Raw genomic sequence first — 20,009 nt, forward strand, 5'->3', positions numbered from 1 at the left:
ACACTCCAAGATACCCTGTACCCTTTCCAGGTGTGGAGCTGATTTCCACTTCCTGGGAAAGAAAATCTCTCTCTCTTTGTTTCTGATACTGGTAAAAGTTTACAGGAACTGATTCCAGTTTCAGAGAGGAGCTTCAACAAACTCAGAGTCGAGTATCAGACCATCGTCCCAAACTTTATGGGTCTGACTGATTTGACCTAAAGGGTGTCCAGATCTGGTCCCGGGGATGGAGCAGTGGCAAGTAGTTTGCGTGCTTTAACAACAGCTCAAGTCACAGATGTCTCAGTTTGTCAGACTTTGGTTTAACCTATATATATATATATATATATATATATATAATATATATATATATATATATATATATATATATATATATATATATATATATATATATATATATATATATATATATATATAATGTATGTATACAGTATAGCTGGTTTCTAACTTCAGGAAGTCCCAGATTGTCTCAGATCTGAAATCACCAAAACCACCTGCTGCTCCAACAGGAAACAGGAAGTAAGTCATCATGATCACTTCATAAATTGCAAGAACAGACGATCAGATCAGGAGATCAGGAGGAGAGCCAGAACCATCAGTTCCGGTGAGTTCATTCAACATTTTTACATCTTAGAAACACATCACACACCTAAATACTGACAGCATTTTAACACACATGAGAGGCAGGAACTAGGAAACTAGGACTCACATGTGCTCTTCACACCTTTGTACAGTCTGCATTTCTGAGTTTTCTATAGATTATACCACTCACCTCTTACACCTGTTCCTCTAAAGGTCCTACCGGACCATGTATGGCCATTTGAATCACGTACATCCAACATCTGTACAAGGGTCCATCTCAGATGGAAATTGGCTGAAAAAATGGTGTCCCTCTGGTTCTTTGTTGTTCCCATGAAAAGTAGTCTCAGTGCTTCAGATACATAGTTGATGAATGGACTCAAGATGGGTGTCTTATTTGGATTACAGTTGGAGCAACCACATAAGAGAACCCAAATGGGCCATTCACTTGGAACCATCATGGAACCATCATGGAACCATCATGGAACCATCATGGGACATTCATGGAACCAATCCAAAAAACCTGTAGTTAGTGTTAGTAAACCTGTAGTTAGTGTTAGTAAACCTCTAGTTAGTGTTAGTAAACCTGTAGTTAGTGTTAGTAAACCTCTAGTTAGTGTAACTCTAGTGTGTTAGGGCCAGTAGTAACAGCTGCAGCTACAGAATTCAATTCAATTCAATTCAATTCAATTCAATTGTATTTATATAGTGTCTATTACAACAGAAGTTGTCTCTAGGATCTTTCAAGAGACCCAGAACAGGACCCTGAGCAATTATTACATAAACATCGGCAGGTAAAAACTCCTAGTGGGAGAAAAACCTTAAACCAAACTGTGGCAAGAAAAACTCCCCTTTAGGAGGAAAGAAACCTGGACCAGGACCTGGATCATAAGGGGGGACCCTCCTGCTGGAGACCAGACTGACTAGACTAGAACAAGGCTATAATAGTTAGTCTCAAACAGAGCTTCATCCTAGATATGCTGCGATAGAGCTATGCTGCAGGGGGGACCAACATGATCCACTAACCCCTTCTTTTCACACTTCCTTCTCTCCTCTTCTTTTTGCTTTCTTCAGATCAATCCTCAGTTATTAATAATAAGTATCTCATCACCATCATTGTTGTCTCTTGTTGTTTCTTCCCCCCTTATGATCCAGGTCCTGGTCCAGGTTTCTTCCTCTTAAAGGGGAGTTTTCCTTGCCACAGTTTGGCTTAAGGTTTTTCTCCCACTAGGGGAGTTTTTACCTGCCATTGTTTATGTTATGTTTATGTAATAATTGCTCAGGGTTTATGTTCTGGTGTCTGGAAAGATCCTAGAGACAACTTCTGTTGTAATACAAGTGAATTGAATTGAAATTGAATTATTAGTTTTGTAATTTCTAAATTACTTCAGTGACCTTTGAAGGTCTTTCTCTCTTTGATGGAACCAACACACGTTTGATGACAAACATCACAGGTGATCTTTTCTGGTCCAGTGTCTCAGTGATGATGGGGTGATGAAGATCAGTTCATGTTATAATCAGTTATTGTGAAGACGTAAGGAACTGTCATTGCAGAAAATCTGATTTCTCATTTGTTGAACTTTAAGAATGTTTGTAACTCAGAAGCAACAATGTGTTAAAAAAAAAATAATTGTGTTTGTATGTTGGTTTATTTCCCAGCTCTCTGGATTGAAGCAGACATTCAGAATTCAGCTTATTTAATCATGATGAGCTCCAATCATGTTCAAATGCCACTCCAGGAGGGTCAGCAGCTACTGCAGCTGCTCTCAGGGATGTCCGAGGTGGAGCTGTGGAGGGTCCACTGGTGTCTCAGTCAGAACCTCATCCAGGAGGCTCCTCCAATCCCTCCCCACTGGCTGTGGGCCGCTGACGCCTGCAGCACGGCTAAGACCATGATGAGGTGCTACGAGGAGGAGGGGCTGCTGACGGTGCTGGCTAAAGTCCTGGCCCTGCTGGGCTCCAAGGATGCAGTCGGCCCTGTCTACCACTCCACCAGTCCACCCAGACCCAGAACAACTTCCAAACTGGAGCTGGACTTTGTAAGAAGTCACCGGAGGAGGCTGATCAGCATGGTCCAAAACCCCAACGCCATCCTGCAGGCTCTTGAGGACCATCAGATCCTGACTCCAGCAAACAGGGAGGCAGTCAGCATCTATGCACTCCTAAAGGACAAGAACCGGGCTCTGGTGGACCTAGTTCTGCACAAGGGGCCAGAGGCCCAGGAGGCTTTTTGCCAGGCTCTCGGCCAATCAGAGCAGTTCCTGCTCCAGGAACTGGCAGATGAACCAATTAGCAAGGTTGGTAGTCTCAGGTCTGAAAACTCAAGCTTCATGAATCCACTGGAGCAAAGTATAATGTAGCGACATTAGCATTAGCACAAGACGAGCTGTGATCAAGTTCTCCAACCCTCCATGGACGCTTTTTTAACCTAGGGTTAAAACATTTGTTAAAACAAGTGTCCTTGAGCATAGACATGTTTAGACCAAGGAAGCCCATCTCTATCTTTATAAGGGGTTCAGATTTGGCGCTTTTACACTAGTACCTACTCAGCCCGACTCGACTCGCCCTCATTTCTTTTCAACACCCAGATCAGAAGTAGGAGGTTGGAGAAGCTGCTGGGACGTATTTGATTGTTTGATCTAAAGGGAGAAGACAACAACACTAAAGATGTAGAACCTGGAGGAGATGATAGATGTGCTGCTGGGTCTGTGGCTTGTGTTTGATATCAAGTTAAAATGAGAGTGAGAGAAGCTTCCAGCTGCAACGCTTTTTTTAAAAATGTTTGTTTGTCTCTGCTGCTGAAAAGTCAGCTGGAGCCGTGAGCAGCTACGAAGAGACAGAGCTCCTGGTAGATCTGGTCATTCCTTATCTCCGTCTAGATCTTTTTAATTCTCTCCTCAGCACCAGGTTTATGAACATCTGACCCTCAGAGTTGGATCAGAAACAGACTTTTGCGGCCATTGCTGGTGGAATAAAATGAACAAGAATCCGTCAGAGTCTCTTTCTCTGATTTCCTCCTCCTGACTCAGACGTCTGACTCCAACCCCCCGACCAATCGGTGGCCTGTAGTGTGATGATGTCAGATACAGCCGACTCAGCAGCTTAGAACCTCAGCAGAATAGATACAGAAAAGTATCTAATTGGCACGTTAGACCCCTAATGGGAAAAAACCAAACCGAGTGGAGGAGAGCCGGGCTGAGTAGGTACTAGTGGAAAAGCGCCAATAGAAGCAATAATGCAGCAGGTATCTTAGAATTAGAACAGTGAATTTCTGACCAAATTATCTGACCAAAACTATCAGTGCTTAGACAACAATCCTGACCACTATCATCAGAGTTACATCATTACATAAAGGCCACGGTGTTATCAGCTGTTCTGTTTTTATTTCCTAGAATTCCCCAGACACGTCAGACTTCCTGTTGGAGTATCTGTCCTCGGACGAGCTCCAATGTGTCCAGTGGTTAGCCAAAGATCACATGACTGCAGAAAGCCCCTCCCTCATTGGTTTAAACGCACCGGGGCATGGGGACCAGCTCGGACCCCAGCAGGCCCAAAACGTTGCCAAGGACATTGTCCTGAAAATTGTCCCTTCACTATGTACGTCCATGCCACCTAGGCTAAGCTCAATGTTTCAGTCAATTTCAGCTTTATATTCAGCTGATAATATGATGTCATCCTGTTCCAGGTGCATTTCTGCAGGAAGAGGAAGGGATATCACAGAGTTATTGTGACTTCAAAGTGAATACGATGACATCACTGGTAAGAATGGGTCTGCAGGTACCGTATGTTCACAAGAACAATCAGCGGGTGGTGACCAAAGAGGAGAATCTTCAAATGGAGGCCTTTATTCAAGATTGCTGGACATTTCTGTCAACCGTCTTTGACGTTCTTGTTCTAAAATAAGGTCTTATCTAAGATAAATATATCTACAAGGACATGTGTTACCCAGAATGAGTATGTCTAGAATGATATGTCTGATCTAACATGAGTATTTCTATGTAGAATGACGTTTTACCCAGTACTGGAGTTGAGGGGAGATTAGGGGGATGGCATCCCCCCTGAAATAAAAACGGTCCAAATCCTCCCCCCTGTAAAACTGCCATCCCTCCTTTCCATCCCTTATGTCATTTCATCAATGAATGTGGTTTTACTGCTATTTCAACATTTAGAGTCATCACCAGAAAAATAACTTATTTGACAATTTTCACTTGTTTCAAGTAAATTTTCACTTAAACAAGTAGAAAAATCTGCCAGTGGGACAAGATTTATCTTCTTATTACAAGGAAAATAATCTTGTTCCACTGGCAGATTTTTCTACTTATTTCAAGTGAAAATCTACTAGAAACAGGTGAAAATTGTTGTTTTTTCCAGTGATGAGTCTTGTTTTAAGTGTAATGAGATTTTTTTTACTAAAATGAGACATTTTAACTAGAAATAAGACAAATATTCTTGTTAAGATTGTGAGTTTTTGCAGTGATCCATGTTGCTTATCCTGTGAAGGACAGAGTCATATTGATAAGTTCAGAAAAGTGTTTTTTATTGTTGTGTTTTGATGTATTTGATGTAAGCCCAGTGGATATTTAAAGCTTACAGAAGGCTGCATTTAACTGCTGCTATGTCATTCCTGCAGTATTTCTGCAGCTGTTTTGGTCACTGCTATTATTTGTAATATATTATATTATTGCAAGAATAAGTATATCTAGAATAGCATGTCTCATGTAGAACAAGTATGTCTCATTTTAGATCAGACGTATTTTAGAGCAGGAACCTCAGAAACAGACCTCAGTAAAAGGTTTACCGTAAGTTCACAAGGGAAAGTCCTGATACTCCAAACTCCTGAAGGACTTTCCACAGGGGACCAGTCAGAGATTACATGTGGACCCGGTAGGCTCTGGTTTCAGAAATGACCGCCACTCCAGAAGTCCATACTGTTTGAGAGGTGTGTCAACTATAGACACCCGCACACATTCACATCCTGGAGGAAGTTAGACCTCTCCCGTCATCAGTGGACCCAGGACTCCCTGGTCCACATCCAGAATACAATAACCCCACTGAGATATGAGTTACTGATATTTTACCTGTCTGCTTTGTTTAGGCTGAGAGCACACCTGAAGTCCAGAGCTACGACGGCATGTTCAGGTAACATCCAGCCCTGCATGCTTGTTCTCGTTGTTGGTTCTCTTTAAAGGTCCATATTCTGTGTTCATCTCCGATCACATCGATCAGCACAACTCCACAGTGTTTTCCTTCAACCGTGACTCTGAAACTCTCTGGGTCAGTTAGATCCTGCAGCCTCTATTTCCTGTGTGCTCCTCCCTGGTAACTCTAGTGCGGGGGTCAGCAACCCGCGGCTCTAGAGCCGCATGCTCTTTTTTTCTTCCTTTTTCTTTTCTTTTTAATCTCGAAATTTGGACTTTTTTCTCAACATTTCGACTTTTTTCTCGGGATTGTACTTCAACATTAATCTCGCCATTTTTACTTTTTTCTCGAAATCTGGACTTTTTTCTCGACATTTTTCTCAACATTTCGACTTTTTTCTCAACATTTTGACTTTTTTCTCTAAATTGTACTTCAACATTAATCTCGACATTTGGACTTTTTTCTCGAAATTTTGACTTTTTTCTCGAAATTTTGAATTTTTTCTCGACATTTCCACTTTTTTCTCAACATTTTGACTTTTTTCTCGAAATTGTACTTCAACATTAATCTCGACATTTTGACTTTTTTCTCGAAATTTGGTCTTTTTTCTCAACATTTCAACTTTTTTCTCGAAATTTGGACTTTTTTCTCAACATTTCGACTTTTTTCTCAACATTTCGACTTTTTTCTCAACATTTCGACTTTTTTCTCAACATTTTGACTTTTTTCTCTAAATTGTACTTCAACATTAATCTCGACATTTGGACTTTTTTCTCGGGATTGTACTTCAACATTAATCTCGCCATTTTTACTTTTTTCTCGAAATCTGGACTTTTTTCTCGACATTTTTCTCAACATTTCGACTTTTTTCTCAACATTTTGACTTTTTTCTCTAAATTGTACTTCAACATTAATCTCGACATTTGGACTTTTTTCTCGAAATTTTGACTTTTTTCTCGAAATTTTGAATTTTTTCTCGACATTTCCACTTTTTTCTCAACATTTTGACTTTTTTCTCGAAATTGTACTTCAACATTAATCTCGACATTTTGACTTTTTTCTTGAAATTTGGACTTTTTTCTCAACATTTCGACTTTTTTCTCGACATTTCGCCTTTCGCCATTTGCCTTCATTCTAAGGCTTATACAAGACTTTTCATTTTTTGCGGCTCCAAACATATTTGTTTTTTGTGTTTTCGGTCCAATATGGCTCTTTCAACATTGTGGGTTGCCGACCCCTGGTCTAGAGTCATTGATTAGCTTCCAAACAATCAGACACGATTATGTCGTCATGGTTTGGTTTGTTTTAACTGAATCTGGAGTAAGGAGGACTGGAGTTTAGAGGACCCATCAACCAATGGAATGAATGCCTTGATCAGGACCTGGATCTTAAGGGGGGACCCTCCTGCCGGAGACCAGCCGGGTAGAGCAGAAAAAGGGGGATCAGACAGGGAGAATGAAGAACAGAGAGAGGAGAGACACAGATAACCTGTCAAAGGAACAAAAGACAAGATATCTTGTGGTCATTATCTGTAGGCTGGAGAACTAGGAGTTTCATCTCTACAGGTGTAGACAGCAGACACTGAGGTGGACAGAGGGGGGGCAGCGGGTCAGGATGTCAGTAGGTATCTATATAGACCGACGGAGGTAAACAAAAGCATAATATTTAATGTTAACAGTCTTGTCTTTGCTGTTCCAGGTTGCAGTGCCAACAGTCCGGAGAGGTCCTCTGCAGTCTGACTGGTCTGATGTTGGAGGGTTGTGGTGACGTGGTCTACGAGGTGGTTCCCTGGGACGTGGACTACCTGTCCAGCAGAGGCCTGAGGCCCGCTGGACATCTGTTCAGGTTCATCCTGCTCTCAGGAAGCTTCCAGAGACTCCACCTGCCGCACTGCCAGCTCATCTCAGGTCAGTGGTGGTCGGCCGTGCTGAAAAGGAACCGGGTCAGAGGTTCACCTCCACCGCGGTGCCGGGGCTTCCTGTTTACAACCACGTCAGCTGCACCGTCCTCCTGCACCGTCTCTGCTCTTCACACTCATGCACTCACACACACTCATGCACTCACACACACTCATGCATGCACACACACTCATGCACTCACACACACTCATGCACACACATACACACTCATGCACTCACACACACTCATGCATGCACACACACTCATGCACGCACACACACTCATGCACGCACACACACTCATGCACTCACACACACTCATGCACGCACACACACTCATGCACGCACACACACTCATGCACGCACACACACTCATGCACTCACACACACTCATGCACTCACACACACTCATGCACTCACACACACTCATGCATGCACATGTTTAAATCACATCCATTTTAAGCGAGAAATGTCTCAAATCTGATTGTCTTCACAAACCCAGAACATCTGCAGAGACAGGTACAACATGATTATGAAATCAATTAAATCAATTCAATTGATTTCTGCTTAGTTTATTTGTAAAGCTTAGTTTACAAGAACGTCCTCTCAGGGCTCCACACAGACGATCATAGAGATCCACAGACACCAACCTGGGTGTTGGTGTGAGTTCAGTGTCAGGACTCAGCCCTGGTCCAGGTCTAAGACGTGACTGCAGTCCAGCTGCTCCCTGGTCTCCTCTGGCTTCATGTCCAGGTACATCAGATACACCAGATCTGATGTTTGTGGGGATAATGTTCCTGAACTCAGATCAGAACTAGGACAAAAACCTGCTCCTTGTCAGCTACATGTTGGTGATTGACTGAAAGTGGAACGCCTGATGTTTCTGGAGCATTCTGGGGTTTCTAACCAAACTGGTGCAGAGTGTTAACTTTTTTTTGGTTCATAACTCCTGCATCTTCCTGTAGTTTCTTGCGTTTACATCCAAAAAGACCTCAAAAGTGACAACACCTTTTTTTACTTTACATGTGTATGGTGGGTTAGCGCCAAGATTAGCAGATAACTCTGTTATAGTTGGTCATTTGTAATGGAACACTGATACTTAAGTTTCACTCAAGCATTTTCCCATCTGGGACTTCCTTGGTCACTAATCACTGGTTCACCTTCAGCCTTTTAGGGCCAGAGGGAGAGAGTGCTCCTACTCCCTCTGTCTCTCCCTCTTCCTCCTCAGTGAGTGAAATTTTTAGTTATTCCTCTGCCTCCTTTAGTGAGTGGTGAATGTGTAAAGGGCAGTGCAGTTTATTTACAGACTTGGAGGCGAAGTTCAGTAAGTTAAAGGGCCAGTACCTCTAATGGCGATTTTCCACTAGTACGTACTCAGCCCGACTCGACTCGCCTCTGTTTTGCAATTTCCCACCAGGGGTCTAACGTGCCGAGTAGATACTTTTCTGTATCTATTCTGCTGAGGTTCTAAGCTGCTGAGTCGGCTGTATCTGACATCATCACACTACAGGCCACTGATTGGTCGGGGGGTTGGAGTCAGACGTCTGAGTCAGGAGGAGGAAATCAGAGAAAGAGACTCTGACTGATTCTGGTTCATTTTATTCAACCAGCAACGGCAGCAAAAGTCTGTTTCATGATCCAACTCTGAGGGTCAGATGTTCATAAACCTGGTGCTGAGGAGAGAATTAAAAAGATCTAGACGGAGATAAGGAAAGACCAGATCTACCAGGAGATCTGTCTCTTCATAGCTGCTCACGGCTCCAGCTGACTTTTCAGCAGCGGAGAGACAAACATTAAAAAAAAAAAAGCGTCACCGCTTGAAGCTTCTCTCTCTCATTTTTCAACTTGGTATCAAACACAAGCCACAGATCCAGCAGCACATCTATCATCTCCTCCAGGTTCTACATCTTTAGTGTTGTCTTCTTCATTTAGATACACAATCAAATACGTCACTGCAGCTTCTCCAACCTCCTACTTCTGCTCCAGGTGCTGGATTGTTATGGAAAAAGAAACCAGGCCAAGTTGAGTCGAGCCGAGCTGAGATGAGTAGAGCCGAGTAGGTACTAGTGGAAAAGTGCCATAACAGGACCATAGTCTGGTAGATGCAGAAAAACCGACCGTGTTCATTGGAGACTATTTTGAGACATGTGAGGCCGTCTCTACAACCATAGTTACTCCAGGAGCCTGAGCAGCGACATCGAAGTACATTTTGGAGCTATTTGAAGTTATTGTACATGTTCCTGCGAATGACACCCGCCATAGTTTTCTCGGGTCACCTTCCCATTCTCACCTGTGATGATGTGTTTAATCGAATGTCATCGCTTCGTCACTGGTTGCTCGGTGGTTTTCAGGAAACAACATGGCTTTTATTGAAAATTGGATGATGTTTTGTGGAAAACCCGGTCTGATTAGAAAAAAATGGCATTCATCCCACCCGGGATGGTGCAGCTCTTATTTCTAGAATGTTATTATTAGACACTGTGGAGAGGTTTGATGTCCCAGATGATTGTAGAGATGTGGGTTCATGCAAATACAGCTGATTATCAAGGCTACCATTAAATGTTGTATCAACTATCTGTGGATGTCCAGGAGGTGACTGGACTTCAGCTGCTTTCTGATTGCTGATCAATAGTATGCGCTGGAGCCTTTCAACATGATTTTATCCTTCTCACAGGTCGACACTCTGTGGCTGTAGCTCACATCACAGGGGACAGTGTGACGCTCGTCCCACCTGTTCAGGTGACAGACAGTCATGTGACTGTCCACATCCCGGGTTTCTCCTGCTTCGGTCTGTTGACGTCCACGCAATCCGATGAACCAATCGAAGGCCTCGTTCTGCTTTTCTCCTGCCCCACCACTTCCTCCATCTTTGTGCTGCTGCTGCCCAGGAACGTCTGCCTCACACAGGTAAACAAGCAACGTCCCAGAGGTTAAATGGAGGTTCTGTATTTGTCCTGCCTTTGGGGTGTATTTAAAAAAAAATAGTACAATATCTAATTTCATTGTTTTGCAGATGAACTTCAGACCTATCTGCTAATAGAAGTAGATAGTCATGTTTACATTCAGGCCCGATAAACTGTCTCAGTAATGTGCAGCCATGGATGGAGACACATTTCTTGAGTCTCAACAAAGATAACGCAGAAATTATTGTATTCAGAAAGCCAAACCTCTGGATGGGCATGACAGTGTTTTTGGCTGGTTGGATTCTTATTGGGCCTCAGTTGTTGATATGTTTGATGGACATTTAATAATAATAATAATAATAATAATAATAATAATAATAATAATAATAATAATAATAATAATAATAATAATAATAATAATAATAATAATAATAATAATAATATGTTTTATTTATAACACGTTATATTTGAAACAAATCTCAAAGTGCTACAATAAAAACAAGTTAAAAAAAGCAGCAAAAATAAAATGGACTAAAATTGCAAGAAAAAAAGAAAGTCAGAACATGTTCACCCATGCACAGCAAAAATATTAAAAATACATAGTTCGTACTGAGGTTAGACAAAGCCTTGGTGAACAAAAAAGTCTTGAGTCCCCTTTTGAAGGCATCAGGTGCTCTCAGGTGGGCGGGAGGGGGGGGCATTCCACAGTTGAGGGGCAGCTGAGCAGAAAGCTCGGTCACCCGTGGTCTGAAGGTTAGTCTTTTTGCTTTTGAGCAGGTTTTGATTTCCAGAGTGGAGGGAGTGGGTGGCGGTTGGGGTGTGATGAGTTCTTTGAGATATGATGGGGCGTTGCTGTGAATGCACTGATGAGTTAGAAGGCAGAGCTTGTATTAAGTCCTGGAGGAGATGGGGAGCAGGTGTAAAGTGTGGCGTAGGGTGTAATGTGATCATATTTCCGCACTCTCATCAGGATTTAAATATAAAACAAAAAGAGATGATGGAGCATTTTCAGGCTTAAAAACAGTTTTCCTCTTCATATCAGAGCTGCTAACCCCCAAAGCATTTTTTAACTCTGGAAAACATGTTTTTTATACCTTTTAGTACTGACTGAGTGTATGTGTTGTGATTATTAGGGTCCGAGTACTGAGGTTGTGAGGACCCTATTGTATCTGTAGTGTTTTTTATTATTATTATTATTATTATTATTATTATTATTATTATTATTATTATTATTATTATTATTATTATTATTATTATTGTCTGTCTGTCTGTGTGTGTGTGTGTGTGTGTGTGTGTGTGTGTGTGTGTGTGTGTGTGTGTGTGTGTGTGTGTGTGTGTGTGTGTGTGTGTGTGTGTGTGTGTGTCTAAAAGTGCTAAACATTGTGCAAGCTGCACTCCTCAACTACAGAAAGCAGATAATATACACAAAAACACATCCTTGTTTCCCTGTTATAGGAACATTCAAATTGGTCAAAATAACCCACAAAATCTTCTGAAAAATAATTGGATTGAAACATGAAGATGCTTTCAGACTTTGATATGGGAAGATACGTATATTGATATTGATCAGATATGATCTGATTGTTACCTGTGTGTCTCCTGTCGTACAGGTGAGGAAGGAGTTGAGACGACGAACCAAAGTGGAGTACGTGGAGGTCATACCTGACTGTGAACTCATCCCAAACCAGACGTACAAACTGACGGGACAACCGGCCACCGTCATCCAACCAGCGGTCTGTTCATCTCTGCTCTTTTATTTTCCACTTGTAAATCTCACTCTTCCATCTTTTCATCACCACTCAGGAACAGGGGGGTGCCATGTGTCGGTTGGGTCATATAGGCCCGGTTTCACAGACAAGGCTTAAGCCTAGTCTCAGACTAAAATGCTGTTTGAGCTGGCTTAACTTTAAGTCACTTGCACAGACATATCTCAAAATAGTCATAGATTTAGTCTGTTCTGGATTAAACAAAGCCAATTGCAAGAGGGTGGATTAAAGCTACTCTAGGACTAAATTGAAGTTTATATTAATCCTGCAAAGAGGCAGGTTTAACTTCAGCTTAGTCCTGTTTGTGAAAGGGAGCACAGATGATTTGGGAGCATGGAGTATTTGGAATATCTAAATGAAGACCAATATTCGCTACAGAGACCAGCCAGACAAATACTTGTGGATAGGAGTAATCCATTGAATCAGTTTGATGAAATAACTTTCCGAGACCGCTTTCGTATGTACAAAGAAGATGTACTGGAGATAATTACTTTGCTTGAGCCTAGACTTTCCTCCATGTCTCAAAGAGGAAGGCCTGTACCCAGTTCTCTCAAAGTTCTGATCACTTTGAGATTCTTGGCATCTGGAACCTTTCATCGTGAAACTGGTGATTTGTGTGGTGTCAGTGAAGCAACAGTGTGTAAAATAGTTCACAATGTCTGCAGTGCCATTTGTGAACTGAGAAATCTGTACATTAAGTTCCCTGATGCTGCTGAGCAAGCCAACTATAAATTGTGATTCTACGAATATGGGAACTTCCCAGGAGTGATTGGCTGTATTGATGGATGTCATGTTGAAATCAAGTGTCCATCAACTCCTGATGCTGAGGAGTAAAGGAAACGTAAGAACTGGTTTTCCATCAATGTTCAGGCTGTATGCACTCCCAATTTAGAGTTTTCAAACATTGTTGCCCGTTGGAAGGGAGCAACACAAGACTCAAGGATTTTTCACAACTCTTCATTGTGTGCTCAGTTTGAGAGAGGGCAACATAGTGGAATACTACTTGGTGACAGTGCATATGCGCAGAGTTCCTATTTATTCACACCTTGGCCACATCCCACAACAACTGAGCAGCAAAGATATAACAGAGCTCATATTCGCACTAGAGGGATGGTCAAGCGTATGTTTGGAGTGTGGAAAAATCTATTCCGGGGTTTATGCAATACACTTCGTTTTGAGCCAAGAAGATGCTGCAAGGTGATCATTGCTACATCTGTTCTGCACAACTACCTGAAGATGCACAACTAACTAAAGCAGTATAATTGTCCTGACCCTCCAATGGAAGACCAGAATGATTCAGATGTGCCCATTCCAGTCCAACGAGGACTTGCACTCAGAGCTGCTTTCACATTGCAGTGCAATATTGCAGTGCAATATTGCAGTGCAATAGTGTGCTGAAAAATGAAATGAGAAACTCAACCAAGGCTGTCCTAAAATTTAGGTTGTGGTGACTACAATACTCACACTCTTGTCAAGTGTATTTCATTACATTACATAGCTATCTCATGCATCTTTCTTTGAACAACTCTCTCTTCTAATTTCATATCCAATTCGACCTGTAGAATTCTCATTTTCATGTCATGCTTTTCTTTCAGATATTTCATTTTCTGCTCATGAACTTCTAAGGCTAACTTTTCATGCATTGACATCCTTTTTGGTCTCTGCTGGAAGGTGGTCGCAGCATCTTTTCTCTGGGATGCCATGCCAGATGTGGAGGGTGCACAGTCACTGTGCACTGGCTTTTCCACCAGGGTTAGAACCATTTCCTCTGGGAAAAGAACACTGTTAGATACAAAAGTGTGGTTACATTTTCATTTGCATTGAATTCACTGCAAATGGCAGCCCAAGCATTGTTCTTCTTATGTTCAACCGCAGCACTATGCCCTTTACTTTCAATAACAGCATGATTTCCCAAAATGTGTTTAAGTAGAGTTTTTTTTCATACATAGTATAGTTCTTTGAGCGTGTTCTTTTAGCTTCAACCATGTTTGGTGTCAAAATTCCCTCCAGCAAAACTGTCCTCAATTCCGTTCCAGGTTTTTATGAACACCATTAGGCTAACAGACTGTGCTCCCACTTAGGCTAATGAGGCGTTCTCATTTAAGCTTACTCCAGGACTCCACAGTCTGGGACTAACTAAGACAAATATAAGCCACGCTCATGCAAGCCACTTAAATGACCTAGCCTTACTAGTCTGACTTAGGCCTACTCCTGGCTTGATATAAGCCTTGTCTGTGAAACCGGGCCATAGTACATATAGTATATGTGGGTGGGTGTTAAAGGTGCTTATTTCCAGGCATGTGAACGTCTGCCACCTGACAGTACACTCTCTGTACCTGCCTGTACGTCTGCGTTACGCTCACAGTAACGCTGGTTCATCTCACTAACTGTGCAGGGTTTATCTGGTCACGTCCATGTACATCCATGTGTCTCCTCTGGGTCATAAGTGATGAGAGACCGTCTTTGGCATAGATTTAGGTGTCCTGTTATTCACTTGTGGTCTCCACTGCCCCTTTACCACGGGGTGAATACCTCTTCTCCGTAAAGCATTTGAACAGCCTGTTTAACGTTGCTCTTTGCATGTCCTACTGGACCTTTTCTCACCTACTTCCACTAGGGATTATTGAATGAATATACAAGAATACGTTGTCTAAAAGCACTGGGCTCCTGTTTACACACAACATCATCACCCAGCTGACTCAGCGGATTGCAAACATGGACTGAATTCCGGAAAGTGTGCAGAAGCTGAAGAAAAGTGGTTCCAGAATGAAACCCTGGGAGACTGCATATGTCATGGTGATGAGCGCCGATATCATTTGAACCAGCTAAAGGCTGAGTTACGCTTCTGCGTCAAAACGACGCCATGCCTACGGTGTAGGGTACGCGCCGACACGTACCACACGCCGTCACTGACGCCGTCACTGACGCCGTCACTGACGCTGTCACTGACGCTGTCACTGACGCCGTCACTGACCTGCACCTCCCAAAAATTGTAACTACGCGTCGAGGCGACGCAGACCAAACGCAGACGGAGAGGGCTTTGATTGGTTTGTTTGGTAGCAACGCATTTCCGGTTTCCGGTTTGAAGCAGTCGTGAACTTTCAGCGCTCTTTTCTTCGTGTATGTGTGATTTTTTTTTTTTTTTTTTTGCACAATAGTTGTCCTTATCTCTTTGATTCACTGTGACCGGAAAAAGTTGGATAAACCATTCAGGAAAAGATCGTGAATTAGCGGTCACGGGGGGTACTGCACCCCGGAGAAATGGAGTGACGGAGAAGTCTGAAGGTTCACGATGGCGTCACGGTGACGGCGTGTGCACAGCATCGTTTTGACGCAGAACCATAATTCAGGCTTAAGACTCATTCATGTAGTGGCTGGTCTGGAGGATTTTGTGATTCCCCAGTATCAAACACAACTGGACCCAGAACCAGTAGCACCTAAACCACTAAAGCTCCTTGTTCTTCTGTTTCCAGACTTCAAAGTTCATCAACTTCGCAGACTACAACAACTTCCTGCCATCGTTCCAGATTCAGCTGCCGGCCGAGGTCACCATGGTGAAACTACAGCTCTGGAGACATGTGACTCCCCCCCGTCTGATCGGCTGGCTGTTCGGCCCTGTAGATAATGAGGTTTGGACCCAAGTCGTCCTTTTGAATGGTGAGTCGGAGACACAACTCAAAAACATGAAAGCATTTCATTTTGAGAACGGAGAAGGGCACGGGTCTGAAGTGTACTAGGCTGTTTGATGATGATTTCAGAGAAAGGGGGATGACGTGAGATGAGTTGAAGATGTTGGTGAAGACCTCAGAGAGCTCATTGCAGCATGTAATGAGTGCTTTCTCAGGTTCTCCATCAGGGCTGCAGCCTTACTGGGAATCACTGCTTTGGGAAGCCGGCTCACTTCAAGCTGTTGAACAGTCTGAGCAGGAAAAAGAATACTGGTGACGGCAGTAGAGGAGCTCTTGGTCTCCAAACAGGCAAAGTAGTTATAAACTCTTCTGCCAGCAGGGCTCCATTTGTTGTTACTGTCTTTACAGTTAGTGAGATGTTGTAACCAGTACTCGAGTTGTAAAAATAAAATCAGGGGGGATGGTGGATTTTATCATATGGGGACAGATAATTTGTGCTGATTACAAATAATATAATATATTACAAATAATAGCAGTGACCAAAACACCTGCAGAAATACTGCAGGAATGACATAGCAGCAGTTAAATGCAGCCTTCTGTAAGCTTTAAATATCCACTGGACTTACATCAAATACATCAAAACACAACAATAATAAACAGTTTTCTGAACTTATCAATATGACTCTGTCCTTCACAGGATAAGTAAAATGGATCACTGCAAAAACTCAGTCTTATTTCTAGTTAAAATGTCTTATTTTAGTAAAAAAATCTCATTACACTTAAAACAAGACTCATCACTGGAAAAAACAACAATTTTCACCTGTTTCAAGTAGATTTTCACTTGAAATAAGTAGAAAAATCTGCCAGTGGAACAAGATTTTTTTGCTTGTAATAAGAAGATAAATCTTGTCCCACTGGCAGATTTTTCTACTTACTTCAAGTGAAAATTTACTTGAAACAGGTGAAAATTGTCAAATAAGTTATTTTTCTGGTGATGACTCTAAATGTTGAAATAGCAGTAAAACCACATTCATTGATGAAATGACATAAGGGATGGAAAGGAGGGATGGCAGTTTTACAGGGGGGATGATTTGGACCGTTTTTATTTCAGGGGGGGATGATTTGGACCGTTTATATTTCAGGGGGGATGCCATCCCCCCTCAACTCCACTGGTTGTAACTGGGGATCGGTGGCCCGTGTGGGTCTTTCCATTACCTGGTGCTCAGTCTCACTCTGCAGCCCACTTCTGTTTTCTCTCAAACAGGAGATGCAGTTGCAGATATTCACCAGCAGCTTCACAGCTCTGGTGTGGATAGGTTGAAGCAGCAGGGAGCCACAGAGGATCATTTCAGGACTCTTCCCAGTAGCAGTCTGCTGGGAACCAGAGTATATCATGCTGCGATGCAGTAAAGCCTGGGTCTCACAGGGAGCAGAACAGCTGTTGAACAGCAGCGCCGCACCACCCACCATCAGTCGCCACTTTTCTAATGATTGTTTTTCCAAAGGCGGTAGAAGTATCCCTGAAGTGACCTTCAGCTCTGCTCTGCTTGAAATACACATCCGATTTGTTTTAGTGCTGCCCCGCTGCTAGACCACATCAATCTAATGTCAGCAGATGGGGCTGGAAAAAAGTTAGACCTGAAAATCGGGTAGATAATCTGATGAATATTTAAAATAAAGGAGTGGCTGTGACTCGTACATCAGTCTGACCTGTGGAGGCTGTAGGTTAGCAATTCAGAGGTTTTAGAAGACATTTGAAGCAGACACAAGGAGAGGTTCAGTTTAGGATTGAAAACCCCATTTTAGGCAGGAAGCAGTTGGGTTTGGGCTTTAACGGGTCTAATGTCCCTCTGAGCAAACGTGGGACCCAGCAGAGCTCTGCTAGTCCTGGTGTAGGCTCCACTATTCCAGTTTAACTTCCACTAGTCCTGGTGTAGGTTCTGTTATTCCTTAGTTAGACCTTTTGTAGGCTCCGCGCCGAGCCTACAAATACAATTATGACATTTCCTGCAGCTGAAGTAATCAGAATTAAAGCTGCAAGCAGCGATGAACGGGCCCTCGCGTGTGCAATTCTCACCAATAAAGGTCAACTACTCAAAACCAAGTCCGATGACACCACCCAGGACTCTTTATGTCAAACCATTCAAAGGTTATGGCAGAAAGTAGGAACTATCAAATATGGACCAATCACATGAAGGGGTGGGTGCGCTTTTTGGCGTCTAGCATCGCCACGGTAACGCTTTTGACAAAAAAATCACTGGGTTTGTATGTGTATATGTATGTATGTGTATGCATATGTATGCGTATATATATGTATATATATTAAATATAGTAATAATGCACATATATATACTTTTGGTTTCTACCGTCATGGTATCAATCATTAATATGTATGCAGACAAGGGGGGGGGAAAAAAAAATCTAATTTTTTGCCAGGCCTGGCTTGCGTGCAAAATTTGTCCATTATTTTCATTTTATGAAGTATTATCCTCTGCACAATCATCTCCAAAGGCTTCACAACAGAAGTCTGGTTTATTGCAATGGCAATGAACCAACGCTCTTATCTGGACTGTGATTGGCCAAAAGACTGGCGTGAGTGTGGTGCGTTCCACCAAGGATGTGTTATTGCAAACACGCTCTTAGGATTCACACAATTCACATGAATTCACATGAACTTTGATTCAAACCACTAATTTCACTGAAAAGCAGCTATTTTGAAGGTTATGCATATTTCTGCACCTTCAAACTGTGTCTTTACACAGTTTGAAGGTGTGTTTTCTTCCCCTCCTCTTTCCCAGTGTCATCCTTTCTCAGCTAATGTTAAAGGCGGCGCCTAAGCGCAGCGGCCTCTGCACCTGTTTGACCATGTCCTATGCTGTCATTTGTTGTGTCTCTATTTTGTTCTCTTGGACGGGCTGTAATGGAACAAATGTTGCTGTGTCGGGCCGCTGACTCAGTGACAGTAAAATGAATCTGAATCTGAATCTGATACAAAGTATTTATGGTCTGTCCGACCCAGGTTCTGTCTGTGCAGGGTCTACTTCAGAGTGTGAGACGAAGGATGTGACTTTGCAGCTTTTCCAGATCCTGAACCGTCTCACTTCAGACGAGCTGAAGGACTTCCAGCACTTCCTGACTGTTCAAACCAACCCCATCCCTGTGGGCCACTTGGAGTCCGCGAGCAGAACCAGAACCGTGACCCTGATGGTCCAGCAGTACCACGCCGAGGGGGCCCGGGTTCTCACTGAGGAAATCCTGAGGAAGATGAACCAGAATCAGCTGGCCGATGACCTGTCCAGGACCTGATCAGTCTGCTCATTTCAACTTTTTACTATAACTTTTACATATAAAATATATATACATATAGATATATATATACAAACCTTTATAACTTTTTACTTTTTGTTACAGACTGAAATTATATATACGAAGTAAATTGAAGTAATGTTTAATAAATCCACGTTTTTATTGTGTAAATAAAAATAAAAGAAGTTAAGACTCTTATCTCTGTATTTTATGACTTGTTTTTAATGAGGCCTGTTTAAGGTTCCTGCTCTAGAATGACGTGTCTGAGCTCAAATGAGTTTATCTAAAGGAGCTTGAGGCTCCTTTTAAGAAATGAGACTCTCTAGCGCCACCCTTCACCACGACGGCCGTCGGGGGTACTGCAGCCAACAGTGAAGCCGGCACGGGAGAATGAGGAGAACGTGCATGCAGCGTCATGTGACGTCACATCCGCAGCCCAGCGCGGGAAATTCCGGCCCGGAATTGCAGCACATTTTGCAGCACACAGCCTGTTCAAGGCAAAGGAGAGATACGCTAGAGGACTCATTCTTTTTGGTTTGGAACGCTTCATCTGACATTATTACTAGAAAACTTGAAGCATTTACGAATTATTTTCATAAATCCTGCCTCAATCCTGCCTCAAGCTCCTTTAAACAACCAGCAGGTGTATGTCAATAAATCTGGTATGAAAATAAGGCAGAAGAGCACAGGAAGCAGTTCTCTTTGTTCTGGTGCATCGTCCCCACTGGGTACTGAAAACCTGAATGCTCGAGTCTAGAGCTCTATCCTAGAACACTGCACCATTTGGGA

At 42.6% G+C, this 20,009-nt stretch overlaps 1 protein-coding gene across 1 annotated transcript; it reads left to right on the plus strand.

Moving 5' to 3' along the window:
* The first annotated feature begins 512 nt into the window (after nt 1–512).
* On the plus strand, nt 513–19,406 carry LOC133457682 (uncharacterized). Its single transcript, XM_061736989.1, has 10 exons — nt 513–604; nt 2,239–2,876; nt 3,972–4,176; nt 4,265–4,338; nt 5,675–5,718; nt 7,417–7,625; nt 10,291–10,523; nt 12,130–12,252; nt 15,759–15,942; nt 18,934–19,406. Exons 2-10 carry the CDS (start codon nt 2,283–2,285, stop codon nt 19,218–19,220), a joined length of 1,953 nt encoding a protein of 650 aa, XP_061592973.1. The 5' UTR covers nt 513–604; nt 2,239–2,282; the 3' UTR covers nt 19,221–19,406.
* Nucleotides 19,407–20,009: the final 603 nt, after the last annotated feature.

The sequence above is a fragment of the Cololabis saira genome, chromosome 13, assembly GCF_033807715.1.
Source record: "Cololabis saira isolate AMF1-May2022 chromosome 13, fColSai1.1, whole genome shotgun sequence".
Classification (NCBI taxonomy): Eukaryota; Metazoa; Chordata; class Actinopteri; order Beloniformes; family Belonidae; genus Cololabis; species Cololabis saira.